The sequence below is a fragment of the Nerophis lumbriciformis genome, linkage group LG09, assembly GCF_033978685.3.
Source record: "Nerophis lumbriciformis linkage group LG09, RoL_Nlum_v2.1, whole genome shotgun sequence".
NCBI classification, from domain to species: Eukaryota; Metazoa; Chordata; class Actinopteri; order Syngnathiformes; family Syngnathidae; genus Nerophis; species Nerophis lumbriciformis.
The window spans coordinates 47,818,518-47,834,116 of record NC_084556.2 but is presented as its reverse complement, the minus strand read 5'-3'; the positions used below and the strand labels follow the sequence as shown (position 1 = coordinate 47,834,116).

The 15,599-nt window shown below is 40.6% G+C and overlaps 2 protein-coding genes across 2 annotated transcripts in view; both read left to right on the top strand.

Moving 5' to 3' along the window:
* ttc3 (tetratricopeptide repeat domain 3) overlaps nt 1–15,599 on the top strand; it is a 101,778-nt gene that overhangs the window by 6,401 nt on the left and 79,778 nt on the right. Inside the window, exons 2-6 of the mRNA XM_061963036.1 lie at nt 5,260–5,327; nt 7,665–7,719; nt 7,820–7,967; nt 8,036–8,117; nt 13,591–13,644. Of these exons, the coding sequence (XP_061819020.1) occupies nt 5,271–5,327; nt 7,665–7,719; nt 7,820–7,967; nt 8,036–8,117; nt 13,591–13,644 (396 nt within the window). The 5' untranslated portion in view covers nt 5,260–5,270. The remainder of the gene's footprint in view (nt 1–5,259; nt 5,328–7,664; nt 7,720–7,819; nt 7,968–8,035; nt 8,118–13,590; nt 13,645–15,599) is intronic.
* Nucleotides 1–15,599, top strand: part of nsd1b (nuclear receptor binding SET domain protein 1b) — a 322,978-nt gene that overhangs the window by 276,641 nt on the left and 30,738 nt on the right. The window lies entirely within an intron of this gene.

Below are 15,599 nucleotides of genomic sequence, written 5' to 3'. Positions count from 1 at the left end.
TTTTGGTGATTTAACCCCCAATTCCAACCCTTGATGCTGAGTGCGAAGCAGGGAGGTAATGGGTCCCATTTGTATAGTCTTTGGTATGACTCGGCCGGGGTTTGAACTCACAACCTACCGATCTCAGGGCAGACACTCTAACCACAAGCCCACTGAGCTAATCTAGCCCACCGAACATTTGGATTTTTTTCCTAAACCTTGAACTTCAGATCAGGGCTGGGCCATATGGCTGAAAACAAATGTGATTTTTCTCTCCAAGAATGTGATTGCGATTTGATTTGCGATTATTATATTTTATACATAAAAATGCAGAAAATAACGAGTGAAGGAAGACGTTACTTTTAGACCAACATTCTTGTGTCGAGGTGGCATGCATTAGAACAATATGCTGTAATTTTCTTTAAAAATACTTTCAGACACTCATAGCTTTTGTCTACATCAGGGGGTGTCAAAACTCATTTTAGATCGGGGGCCACATTGAGAAAAATCTACTCCCAAGTGGGCCTGGACTGGTAAAATCACGGCACGATAAATTAAAAATAAAGACAACTTCAGATTGTTTTCTTTGTTTGAAAATAGAACAAGAACATTCTGAAAATGTACAGATCATAATGTTTTTTACTCTTACATGTTGCGGTTAATAGTATTCTATCTTTATTTGTCGCTATTTATACTTTCTGAATAAATTATGTGATAATGTTCATCAGTCAACTCATTGGTGTCAATTTATTGTACAAATCATAATGTTGTTTTTTTGTTGTTGTTTTTTTACAATTACCTGTTGCGGTTAATGGTACATATGTATAATACATTATGTGACGATGTTCATCAGTCAACTCATTAGTGTTAATTTTCAATCTATGAAGATAAAAAAAAAAATCAAAACCAAATTACAGGATGTTATTTATGTAGTTTGCTCATTTTCCTCGACCGGTGCACTAACATGTGGTTTATTTATTTTACATATGTAGCATCTAGGGATGTCCCGATCCGATATTTGGATTGGATCGGCTGCCGATATTTGCCAAAAATTGCGTATCGGCAAGTCATGGGAAAATGCCGATCCAGATCCAGTTTAAAAAAAACAAACTCCGGTCCGTGTTTTCCAACGCACCTTCAACACATCCACAGGTCTGTGAATTCTCACGCAGTTGCTTTTAGCTGCTGGCATTACATGACAGGCTCTTCTCACTCTTTCCTGTGTCTCCCTCTCACAGACAGCAAGCGCACCTTCTTACACACGTCATACGTCACATACATATACGTCCTCCCCGAGCAGAGAGGTAGCAGCATGGCTAACGTTAGCTGTGATGCTAGCGCAGCCGTGCGAGCAACGCTCCCTCTAAGGTGCTCGCCTGTGCAATTGCGCACTGTTTAAGCGTCCTCTGCGCATAGCAAATCTATGGCACGCACCAAATCAAATAAAAAAAAATAAGCGCATAACAATTTTCGACACACGGACACGACAGAGAAAACAGTTTTCGTCATCATTGTTCAAATATTGTGACGTCTGTCGAGACGCTTATCTCCATTCGGTGCCACACGTCCACACCATCAAAATGCAGAGGCAAAACTTTCCACATCAACACCGTATGAAAAAAATAGTGATTTTTTTTAGTTGTGATTTCCTTCTCTGCATGAAAGTTTAAAAGTAGCATATATTAATGCAGTATGAAGAAGAATGTTTTAATGTAGACATGCAAGCCTTGAAAGAAAATTTTGAAAATCAAGACTACATTTCCTGCAAATGGGTGCATTTCTACCCTATATTTTAACTTTAGATTTATTCTCATATCAAACTCTTTTGGCTGTCTTTTTGACACTTACATCCGGCGCCCCCCTCCACACCCTGGATTATAAATAATGTAAATAATTCAATGTGATTATCTTGTGTGATGACTGTATTATGATGATAGTATATATCTGATAGTATATATCTGTATCATGGCTAGTTGTTATCAAGAGTACTAAAACTCTTTTCAACATGATTCTGACAACTAAGTACCGTAGGCTAAATAACTTTAAACTTTAATACATGCTCGGATAGGCCAGTATCGGTATCGGATCGAAAATGCAAAAACAATATCGCTATCGGATCGGAAGTGCAAAAACCTGGATCGGGACATCCCTAGTATCTACAAAGATACAAATAATTGCTATTGTGACATCTAGTGGACACAATTAGAACAGAGGTTTCTTTCATTCAAAAATCTTGGCCCATTTTTACACTTAGCAAACTCATAGCGCGGCCCAAATAAAACCTGTTTGTTGGCCTGATCCGGCCCGCGGGCCGTACGTTTAACAATCCTGGTCTACATCATGCTCTTAAACTGAAGAAATAATCAATCCAAACTATACAGTGTTTATAATGTAATAATAATGCAAGTACCGTATTTTTCGGAGTATAAGTCGCACTGGCCGAAAATGCATAATGAAGAAGGAAACAAACATATATAAGTCACACTGGAGTACAAGCCACATTTTTGGGGAAATTTATTTGATAAAGCCCAACACCAAGAATAGACATTTGAAAGGCAATTTAAAATAAATAAAGAATAGTGAACAACAGGCTGAATAAGTGTACGTTATATGAGGCATAAATAACCAACTGAGAAGGTGCCTGGTATGTTAACGTAACATATTATGGTAAGAGTCATTCAAATAACTATAACATATAGAACATGCTATACGTTTACCAAACAATCTGTCACTCCTAATCGCTAAATCCCATGAAATCTTATACGTCTAGTCTCTTACGTGAATGAGATAAATAATATTATTTGATATTTTACGGTAATGTGTTAATAATTTCACACATAAGTCGCTCCTAAGTATAAGTCGCACCCCCGGCCAAACTATGAAAAAAAACTGCGACTAATAGTCCGAAAAATACGGTAACTATTTAAAATGATATAAACTTTTTCTCATTACTGTAGAGTTGTTTATCATTGCACTTTGATTGGAAGGTAAAAAATGTGATGCTAAATAAACTTTGTGTAAGCAAAAAAAATCTAACTTCAATACATATTAAACATCTTAAACTGTATTTTCGAGATCGAGTAAAACACTAGTTAGCAGTGATCACTTCGTTAAAGGTTTGTTTGATATACGTTCCCATTTATGTATTATCTTTATTTGCATTTCTTAAAAAGCACCAACTTGGCGATTGTAAATAAAAGAATGCAAATGTGAGCAAAACCTAAATGAAGCTTTTAGCACATACACAATGTTGACATATACAGTTATATTTTGATAAAGACGGGGGGAAACACACATACTTGTAAACGTCGCGTGCAACAGCAACAAACATGGCTGTAGATGAGAAGTTAAAAGGGAACATTATCACAATTTCAGAATGGTTAAAACCATTAAAAATCAGTTCCCAGTGGCTTATTATATTTTTCGAAGTTTTTTTCAAAATTTTACCCATCACGCAAAATCCCTAAAAAAGCTTCAAAGTGCCTGATTTTAACCATTGTTATATACACCCGTCCATTTTCCTGTGACGTCACATAGTGATGCCAATACAAACAAACATGGCGGAAAGAACAGCAAGCTATAGCGACATTAGCCCGGATTCAGACTCTGATTTCAGCGGCTTAAGCGATTCAACAGATTACGCATGTATTGAAACGGATGGTTGTAGCGTGGAGGCAGGTAGCGAAAACGAAATTGAAGAAGAAATTGAAGCTATTGAGCCATATCGGTTTGAACCGTATGCAAGCGAAACCGACAAACGACACGACAGCCAGCGACACGGGAGAAAGCGAGGACGAATTCGGCGATCGCCTTCTAACAACGATTGGTATGTGTTTGTTTGGCATTAAAGGAAACTAACAACTATGAACTAGGTTTACAGCATATGAAATACATTTGGCAACAACATGCACTTTGAGAGTGCAGACAGCCCAATTTTCATCAATTACCGTAATATATTCTGTAGACATACCCTCATCCGCGCTCTTTTCCTGAAAGTTGATCTGTCCAGTTTTGGAGTTGATGTCAGCAGGCCAGGGAAGCTACGGTCGATATTCTTCTCTTGATCATCTTCGGCGGCATAAGGGACGGTGTGAGCCAAGACATCCAGGGGGTTTAGCTCGCTCGTCTGCGGGAACAAACTGCCGCCATTGCTTGCCGTGCTACCGAGGTCCTTTGTCCCTGAATTGCTCACACACTCCGGCAGATTCAATGGGGGTCTGGCGGCAGATTTCTTTGACTTTATCGTTGGAAATGCATCTGCTTTGAGTGTCGCAGGATATCCACACATTCTTGCCATCTCTGTCGTAGCATAGCTTTCGTCGGTAAAGTGTGCGGAACAAACGTCCAATTTCTTGCCACTTTCGCATCTTTGGGCCACTGGTGCAACTTGAATCAGTCCCTGTTCGTGTTGTTACACCCGACAACACACCGACGAGGCATGGTTTCTCCAAGGTACGGAAAACAGTCGAAAAAACGGAAAATAACAGAGCTGATTTGACTCGGTGTTTGAGAAAATGGCGGATTGCTTTCCGATGTGACGTCACACCGTGACGTCATCGCTCCAAAAGCGAATATTAGAAAGGCGTTTAAATCGCCCAAATTCACCCATTTAGAGTTCGGAAATCGTTTAAAAAAATATATGGTCTTTTTTTCTGCAACTTCAAGGTATATATTGATGCTTACATAGGTCTGGTGATAATGTTCCCCTTTAATGAACAAAAAAAAATTAATTCATTTATTTTATTTAGTTAATTGGCTGTAAGAGCGTATTTACAATATAGAGATATCGTTTTAAATACAAACTGTTAATGGTTTGAAAACAACCTAAAATGCCATTTAAAGCAAATACTTGTGCATTAGTATGATACTATCCAACCATAGTGGAGTTTTTTTTTAAATGTTACACCATTTTTGTGGGTTTTCATGGCGGACAGACAGTTTTAGCTAGCACAAAAAAACGTGTTTTAATGCTCAGGTTGACTTTATATTTTAGGATTATAAGGACAGGTATGTTTAGAAAGAGTAAAGCTATGCAAACTTACCTTTTGGATGTATGATAAGAAAGAAGCAAGATGGGAACCGTCGCTAAAAAGTACAGGCACAGTAGAGATACAACATGGAAACTTGAACCTTCCATGTAGCTGTGCTAATAGAAGAAACACAATTAATCTTAATTACATTCATTTAGTGCATGGAAACTTATTGATTGTCTTTCAATGTAAGGGGTGTTGCCTTTTGCGTCCTTGACGTGGCTGTGATTTATTTCTTGTGCTTTTTCAGATTTGGAGAAGATGGCTGACTCTGATTCCGAGTACACGGACTGTGACGATGACTCTGACATTCAGATTGTAAGTTATCATCGAGCATTATGTCAAAATACAGCATGTACTGTATCTCCAAAGTGAGTACACGGACTGTGACGATGACTCTGAAATTCACATTGTAAGTTATCATTGAGCATTATGTCAAAATACAGCATGTACAGTATCTCCAAAGTGAGTACACAGCTCACATTTCAGCAAACACACCAATGACAGACTAGCTTGTCGAGAGACAATTCTATAGAACGTAGAGTTGCGTATATTTTACGGTCCTGATACCACCTTTTCACTTCCAATACGATACCAATATTAGTATTAGTATTGGTCGATACCATTATTGAGCCAATATGATATCAGCAAGAATTGTACATGCATACTATTATTTTGTAGTGTGGAATGGTAGAAAAGGTTTGATCATGTGAAACCAGTCAAACAGACAATAGGCCCTTTTCAACCAAAAGCTTGGGTTTCTGGAACCTCTAGTTCTTGGAACTATAGGTTCCTGTAGAAGGGTGTGGATTGTGTTTCCACCACATTCCACAGTTCACGGTAGTTCATACAAATCAGGCTGACTTATGGAGGAGTGGTTTACTACAATGATGGGCAAGCTAGTTGGAAAATGTAGTAAGCAAAGCTACAAGTTACTCTTGATTAAATGTAGCTAAGCTATAGGGGAAACTATCCTTGGAGAATTGTAGCAAGCTACTTTTGCTTTTATATTTATGGGCCCACATGTATAATATCAGTGTTAATGTAACTGAGAGTGTACAAATGGACCCAATAAGTGTCCATTACTGTTACCTATCTGTCATTTAGCTGGGGACACCCTACAACTACCCCTAGGGGTCCCCACACCTCACTGTATGTATTTATTTAGTTTGCCTTTTCTTTAACCCAACCCTATAATGTTATTCATTTTCTCTACCTACAGTAAAATAAAACCCAGCATTTGTCTATATCTTGACAAAAAAACATGACTTGTGACTGGAATGAACTTATGCTCTCTAAGTTAAAGTTGATACATATGTGACGTTGGCTTGCCTTATCAATGCAAATATTTAAATTGCCATTTGTTTGTGCTACGTTTTTCAAACAACATAATATGACGTCGACGTCCTATTATATTGTTTGAAGTCACAAAGTATGACACTTTTTAGATTTTATTGCCGGTCTTGTGCCAACAGGTTCAGTTGAGGATGAATCCCTTTTTGATTGACAGCAAAATGAGCGAATCAGCGTTCTTGAAATATAAAACCGTTGTTCCTGTTGCAATGGAGCATTTCACAATCTTTTAAATGACTTTTTTTGTAAAATCTATCATCTTTATTTTATGTTATTGCAGACTACTCATGTTTAGACAATAGCTGAATATTAGTTTCTCTCATTTGAAAGACCAGCAGTCGTTACTCGTATATGGCATGTTACATTGTACAATAATAATAGAGCAAACAATATAATATGAGAAAAATCTGTTAATACCATTTGCTAAAAAAACATTTATTTTTCAATGTGTACATTTTTTTTTTAGCCTTTTTTTAACAGAAAATATATGCATCACCGACTGTTATTAAAATTATGTCATATTGACCACGCTCCCACCGCCACAAGTATATTGGCAAGCTGGGGGAAACCCTGTATATAATGATGTACACAGACTACTCTAAAGCAGTGGTTCTCAACCTTTTTTCAGTGATGTACCCACTGTGAACATTTTTTTTAATTCAAGTACCCCCGAATCAGAGCAAAGCATTTTTGGTTGAAAAAAAAGAGATAAAGAAGTAAAATACAGCACTATGTCATCAGTTTCTGATTTATTAAATTGTATAACAGTGCAAAATATTGCTCATTTGTTGTGGTCTTTCTTGAACTATTTGGAAAAATATATATAAAAATAACTAAAAACTTGTTGAAAAATAAACAAGTGATTCAATTATAAATAAATATTTCTACACATAGAAGTAATCATCAACTTAAAGTGCCCTCTTTGGGGATTATAATGGAGATCCATCTGGATTCATGAACTTAATTCTAAACATTTCTTCACAAAAAAAGAAATCTTTAACATCAATATTTATGGAACATGTCCAGAAAAAATCTAGCTGTCAACACTGAATATTGCATTGTTGCATTTCTTTTCACGGTTCTTTTTGACAGACATTTGATTTGACAGACATACCCCTTGACATACCTTCAAGTACCCCCAGGGGTACGCGTACCCCCATTTGAGAACCACTGCTCTAAAGTATAGCCAAGTTTACTTTTGTCCTTTGAAGATGAGAGAAAATGGTTGCAGATATGTGCTCACTTTTGTGATATAATGTATCACCTATGTTTTTTTTAAATTTAAATTTAATCTGTATTCAGATGCACTTTATGGGGGATTACCAGTCTGCCAGTTACTCAAACCCCTGTACTCCAGGTAAGTGTCATGAAAATGTCACATGTAGCAAAGAACGTACACATGGCTTCTACCGCGCCAACTAAACCGTACCTTGCACATATTATGCTCACGTTTTTAGCGTGGATTTCTGCGACATGGAACTCCCTCCCGGCGTACCTGAAGAAGGATGCGGCACATCTGATGAGGCTCAGCGTCTTTTGGCTACAACTTCTGCTGCTGAACGACGGCACCAGCAACATCGTCCAGTGGGCTAAACGCCATGGCTGGTAAGCGGAAGACTGTTTTGCATCCATGCATTGTATCGCTTGTATGGAATGTTCTGTGTTCTGTAAAGTGACCCCACCGACCTGAGTATTGGGACCCTCCGGAAGATCGAAATACTGGAAGCCATTCTCCTAGCTTTGGAGTCAGGAACTGTGAGTTCACTATTTTTTTTTTTTATGTTCCATTGTAGCTCTTATTTTACATTTGTGACAAAGTATGAGGATTTCATTTCCAACTCCAGATATTTAGATTTAGATTCATTCACCGTGAGCACTGTGCTGTATGTTGGATACACGATTCAATTCCATCTCCATTCCTGGGGTGACTATTCCATTCTCGATTCAAATCAATTCTCACAGGCATATCAAGCACAGTGGAACCTTGATTTACGAAACCCTTTTTTGTGCACTTTTCAACTTACGAACTGTTAGATTGAGCCAAGTGTGCCTTTTGTGGGCAGGCCACGTTTGTGTGTTGGAACGCTTCATTTATTCATTTTGTGTCTCGCTGGCAGCCGTTTTGTGCTTGACTAAGCCGGCTTCGTACCACAGCGAGTTTTTAATTGTGATTAGACTGGACTTTTCTGGAAAAAAGATGTCCGCTATCTCTGATATCAGTACAAAGGTAAAGACTCTTCCAAGAGTACACACACACACACACAAGGCCTCACCCTCTTCTCATCTGTCTGCTCCTTTCTCTCCTCTGGTCAGCTGCTCATTTGATGTTAAAGGGGAACATTATCACCAGACCTATGTAAGCGTCAATATATACCTTGATGTTGCAGAAAAAAGACCATATATTTTTTTAACCGATTTCCGAACTCTAAATGGGTGAATTTTGGCGAATGAAACGCCTTTCTAATATTCGCTCTCGGAGCGATGACGTCACATCGGGAAGCAATCCGCCATTTTCTCAAACACCGAGTCAAATCAGCTCTGTTATTTTCCGTTTTTTCGACTGTTTTCCGTACCTTGGAGACATCATGCCTCGTCGGTGTGTTGTCGGAGGGTGTAACAACACGAACAGGGACGGATTCAAGTTGCACCAGAGGCCCAAAGATGCGAAAGTGGCAAGAAATTGGACGTTTGTTCCGCACACTTTACCGACGAAAGCTATGCTACGACAGAGATGGCAAGAATGTGTGGATATCCTGCGACACTCAAAGCAGATGCATTTCCAACGATAAAGTCAAAGAAATCTGCCGCCAGACCCCCATTGAATCTGCCGGAGTGTGTGAGCAATTCAGGGACAAAGGCTCTCGGTAGCACGGCAAGCAATGGCAGCTGTTTGTTCCCGCAGACGAGCGAGCTAAACCCCCTATCGACCCTAGCTTCCCTGGTCTGCTGACATCAACTCCAAAACTGGACAGATCAGCTTTCAGGAAAAGAGCGTGGATGAGGGTATGTCTACAGAATATATTAATTGATGAAAATTGGGCTGTCTGCACTCTCAAAGTGCATGTTGTTGCCAAATGTTTTTCATATGCTGTAAACCTAGTTCATAGTTGTTAGTTTCCTTTAATGCCAAACATACACATACCAATCGTTGGTTAGAAGGCGATCGCCGAGTTCGTCCTCGCTTTCTCCCGTGTCGCTGGCTGTCGTGTCGTTTTCATCGGTTTCGCTTGCATACGGTTCAAACCGATATGGCTCAATAGCTTCAGTTTCTTCTTCAATTTCGTTTTCGCTACCTGCCTCCACACTACAACCATCCGTTTCAATACATGCGTAATCTGTTGAATCGCTTAAGCCGCTGAAATCCGAGTCTGAATCCGAGCTAATGTCGCTATAGCTTGCTGTTCTATGCGCCATGTTTGTTTGTGTTGGCATCACTATGTGACGTCACAGGAAAATGGACGGGTGTTTATAACGATGGTTAAAATCAGGCACTTTGAAGCTTTTTTTTTAGTGATATTGCGTGATGGGTAAAAATTTTAAAAAAACTTCGAAAAATAAAATAAGCCACTGGGAACTGATTTTTAATGGTTTTAACCCTTCTGAAATTGTGATAATGTTCCCCTTTAAAGGCAGAAAGGAAAGAACACAACCATGGAAAACACTTGAGTACCGGTAAACAAAATTGTAAAATCACATTGAACACCTAACAATAAGCCCTTAAAATAAAGGCGCAAAAATAAGGAATATGTAAGAAATGCTTAATAAAGTGTAACTAAATAGTTCAAACTGTGAAAATGAAAGCATAGAGAAACCTGAAAACCTTTTTTTTTTTCTTTTTTTTTTTTTGCAGGTTTAATGCCAGGACTTTACAGCGGTGCTCTAAAGGGTAGGGCTGGGCCGATAATACGATATCAATATAAAATGCGTTAGATAGAATATTCGATATGTATTTATATTTTTTGGGCGAAAGAAACTAAAAAATTATGAAGCAAGATTTGTTTCATGAAGTCACTCACACTTTGGGAACCCAGGAAACAGGAAGTGCCACTGAGCAATGGGAGGGACACACTAACAGATAATCACGTAGCACTACACTTTTCCTGCTGCTGTTCGGCTCCCAGCCCCATACCTTAGTCGAGGAGATCATTCCCTCCATGCTAATGTTTTCGTTGAGGGGTAACACCTGCTAAGCTCCGCTTTCGGGTCGGAAGGACGAGGCCGCCGATTTGTGACAATTTGGTCGCTTTATTTTTATTTCTGCAGGACACAACCAGACACATTCGCCACTACTGCTTCCTCTCGTCACCGACCCAACACTCTAACATTCTTAAAGGAGCACACACACATACGCTACTCTCATAACACTTGTGTGGTTGCGCCGTCTTTCTGTCTTGCTGTGGATTCTCTGCATGGAGTAAGACGAGGAACTGTGATATCTTGATACATCAACTCAATACCAGAAAGTTGGTTTTAATGCAGACAGTGCGGCAACATCCTGTCACTTCCAATGTGTCGGTTTAATTAGTTGCTTCACAAAGTGCTCTGTGTAGTGTTCAATTGCTTATACACTACTGCCATCTAGTGTCTCAAATCTGCAACTACCTTCAATTCTACTTTATTTTATTACCTTAGTAATAAAATATTAGTAATTAAATATATCTTATTACCCTGCTTATCCTACCTGGCTACCAGACACTCTCTCCACTGATAAATAGCGCTGTTGGTAAGTTGGAAAATGTTTTACTTTATGTATTGGGAGGCTTAAATAAGTCGAAAGTATCAATTATCGATAGCGATCAATATAAAAAATGTTTACTGTAATATAGTTTTCAGCCATATCGCCGAGCCCTACTAAATAAAGGGTGAGCGCAGTTAAGGTGGTTTGGTATTACTGGTCTTAGTGGGGACGAGCGAACAAACGTCCAATTTCTTGCCACTTTTGCATCTTTGGGCCACTGGTGCAACTTGAATCCGTCCCTGTTCGTGTTGTTAAAACCTCCGACAACACACCGACGAGGCATGATGTCTCCAAGGTACGGAAAACAGTCGAAAAAACGGAAAATAACAGAGCTGATTTGACTCGGTGTTTGTAATGTGTTTGAGAAAATGGCGGATTGCTTCCCGATGTGACGCCACGATGTGACGTCATCGCTCCGAGAGCAAATAATAGAAAGGCGTTTAATTCGCCAAAATTCACCCATTTAGAGTTCGGAAATCGGTTAAAAAAAAAAGGTCTTTTTTCTGCAACATCAAGGTATATATTGACGCTTACATAGGTCTGGTGATAATCATTTACAGACCACATTGGTCTGACTACAGTCCGTTTTAAAAATAAAAAAACCATCCATCCATCCATCCATCTTCTTCCGCTTATCCGAGGTCGGGTCGCGGGGGCAGCAGCTTAAGCAGGGAAGCCCAGACTTCCCTCTCCCCAGCCACTTCGTCCAGCTCCTCCCGGGGGATCCCGAGGCGTTCCCAGGCCAGCCGGGAGAGATAGTCTTCCCAGCGTGTCCTGGGTCTTCCCCGTGGCCTCCTACCGGTCGGACGTGCCCGAAACACCTTCCCAGGGAGGCGTTCGGGTGGCATCCTGACCAGATGCCCGAACCACCTCATCTGGCTCCTCTCGATGTGGAGGAGCAGCGGCTTTACTTTGAGCTCCTCCCGAATGACAGAGCTTCTCACCCTATCTCTAAGGGAGATCCCCGCCACTTGGCGGAGGAAACTCATTTCGGCCGCTTGTACCCGTGATCTTGTCCTTTCGGTCATGACCCAAAGCTCATGACCATAGGTGAGGATGGGAACGTAGATCGACCGGTAAATCGAGAGCTTTGCCTTCCGGCTCAGCTCCTTCTTCACCACAACGGATCGATACAGCGTCCGCATTACTGAAGACGCTGCACCGACCCGCCTGTCGATCTCACAATCCACTCTTCCCCCACTCGTGAACAAGACTCCGAGGTACTTGAACTCCTCCACTTGGGGCAAGATCTCCTCCCCAACCCGGAGATGGCACTCCACCCTTTTCCGGGAGAGAACCATGGACTCGGACTTGGAGGTGCTGATTCCCATCCCAGTCGCTTCACACTCAGCTGCGAACCGATCCAGTGAGAGCTGAAGATCTTGGCCGGAGGAAGCCATCAGGACCACATCATCTGCAAATAGCAGAGACCTAATCCTGCAGCCACCAAACCAGATACCCTCAACGCCCTGACTGCGCCTAGAAATTCTGTCCATAAAGGTTATGAACAGAATCTGTGACAAAGGGCAGCCTTGGCGGAGTCCAACCCTCACTGGAAACGTGTCCGACTTACTGCCGGCAATGCGGACCAAGCTCTGACACTGATTATACAGGGAGCGAACTGCCACAATAAGACAGTCCGTTACCCCATACTCTCTGAGCACTCCCCACAGGACTTCCCGGGGTACACGGTCGAATGCCTTCTCCAAGTCCACAAAGCACATGTAGACTGGTTGGGCAAACTCCCATGCACCCTCAAGGACCCTGCCGAGAGTATAGAGCTGGTCCACAGTTCCACGACCAGGACGAAAACCACACTGTTCCTCCTGAATCCGAGGTTCGACTATCCGGCGTAGCCTCCTCTCCAGTACACCTGAATAGACCTTACCGGGAAGGCTGAGGAGTGTGATCCCACGATAGTTGGAACACACCCTCCGGTTCCCCTTCTTAAAGAGAGGAACCACCACCCCGGTCTGCCAATCCAGAGGTACCGCCCCCGATGTCCACGCGATGTTGCAGAGTCTTGTCAACCAAGACAGCCCCACAACATCCAGAGCCTTAAGAAACTCCGGGCGGATCTCAGCGGGCGGATGAGAAAAAAAACCCAATTTTTTAAAATCCTCTTTTCACTCCATGTAAAGAATCAATCGCCACACAATAAGATGGCGCAACCAAACATAATAGTTGATACTGTTAACCTGATTGGCTGTTAGCGTGTCACTCCCACTGATAAGTGATCACTTCCTGCGTTACCAGAGAGCAAGTGCCTTTGTCTAGGCAACCAACCTTGCTTTGCAACTTCCACTTTCTTCAGATATAGACGATGAAAAAATCTCAAACGTTTTATCCCAACGCATTTTCTATTGATTTCAATCACCTGTCTATCGTGGTATATATTGATTTTGTTTTATCGCCCAGCCCTAACATAGGGATTTTGATTGTTTGTTTGTATTTAATGTCTTTTTAATCAATTTTTCCATCTTTTTCCAGTGTAATGACGAGCAGACTCACGATCTCATCATGATTAGTGCCATGTTTAGAAATGTAAGTCTTCTTCATCCACCAAATTGTGTATAATCCAAAATGTGGGGGAGGACCCTTGGAAGTCAAACTCAAATCTTAAAAAAAAAAAAAAAAAATCATATTTATAATTGATTAGTTGTAAAACTTTTAAATAATTTTCGCCATTGTTTAACTGGGGTACCAGCACCATGTAAAGAAGCGTGTGCTCCACCTAGGGGTACGATTAGAAAACAAATCTACCGAATTTTTCGGAGTATAAGTCGCACCAGAGTATAAGTCGCACCTGCCAAAAATGCACAATAAAGAAAGAAAAAACATATATAAGTCGCACAGGAGTATAAGTCGCATTTTTTGGGGAAATTTATTTGATAAAACCCAACACCAAGAATAGACATTTGAAAGGAAATTTAAAATAAATAAAGAATAGTGAACAACAGGCTGAATAAGTGTACGTTATATGAGGCATAAATAACCAACTGAGAACGTGCCTGGTATGTTAACGTAACATATTATGGTAAGAGTCATTCAAATAACTATAACATATAGAACATGCTATACGTTTACCGAACAATCTGTCACTCCTAATCGCTAAATCCCATGAAATCTTATACGTCTAGTCTCTTACGTGAATGAGCTAAATAATATTATTTGATATTTTACGGTAATGTGTTAATAATTTCACACATAAGTCGCTCCTGAGTGTAAGTCGCACCCCTGGCCAAACTATGAAAAAAACTGCGACTTATAGTCCGAAAAATACGGTAATTATATAAGTTCATATACAGCGCCAGTTCCTGATTTTTAAAGGTGCCATGTGTAATAATGTGGCCAGAAATTATACTGCAATGCCGGCCCAAATTCTGTAGTCCTCTCCCACTCCATGACTGAGGTTGCCAGTTACGAATCTTACTCCAAGGAACTTAAAATGGCAATCGACAAGTCAAACGCTGTAGGTTTCTCTTGTTTATGCTTCTTGCAAGATGGCTTACGAAGGAATTAGACCACATTTTATTGATGTCCATTAGCCAAATGTAGTTGTAAAGTTACGCAGCAATATTTTTGCCGGGACTCTGTACAGATTGTTGGCATTACCCTGCTAAAATGTCTAGTTTGACCGCACGGACCACCATCGAAATAATTATATATAATAACGTATATATGATATATCGCATAGGCCTACTTTGATGGCAAGCCAAGGCCAACACTTAAATTACCGCCACATTTCATTCAGCATAACTCCATGTTGCATCCAACCTCTATGAGACAACCCACGTTACGCATAAAACATATAGCCTACTACCATGAATTGATTTATGTGGACCCCGACTTAAACAAGTTTGGGTGTTACCATTTAGTGGTCAATTGTATATGTACTGTACTGTACAATCTACTAATAAAAGTTTCAATCAATCAAAACCATGTCAATACACAAAGTAGAAAATCATTACACGTAATGCATTATATTGTGCCAAGCAAATGCCACCCCATATGTGCTGGATGCACATACAGTACCAGAAACCGCGATTAGCCGTGCTAATGTTGGAACGCATTTCCTCAGCGTATCTGCATATTGAGAACGAAATAGGCACTGACACTACCCATATCCACATAGATTTTATTTGTCGAAAATATATTTTGCCCTGACAGTTGGATGACACATCGACATACAGGCTAACGGGCATATATTTCCCCCATTGGCCTCCCACCGACTCAGTGGCCTAGTGGTTAGAGTGTCCGCCCTGAGATCGGTAGGTTGTGGGTTCAAACCCCGGCCGAGTCATACCAAAGACTATAAAAATGGGACCCATTACCTCCCTGCTTGGCACTCAGCATCAAGGGTTGGAATTGGGGGTTAAATCACCAAAAACCACCGCTGCTGCCCACTGCTCCCTCACCTCCCAGGGGGTGATCAAGGGTGATGGGTCAAATGCAGAGAATAATTTCGCCACACCTAGTGTGTGTGTGTGTGTGTGACA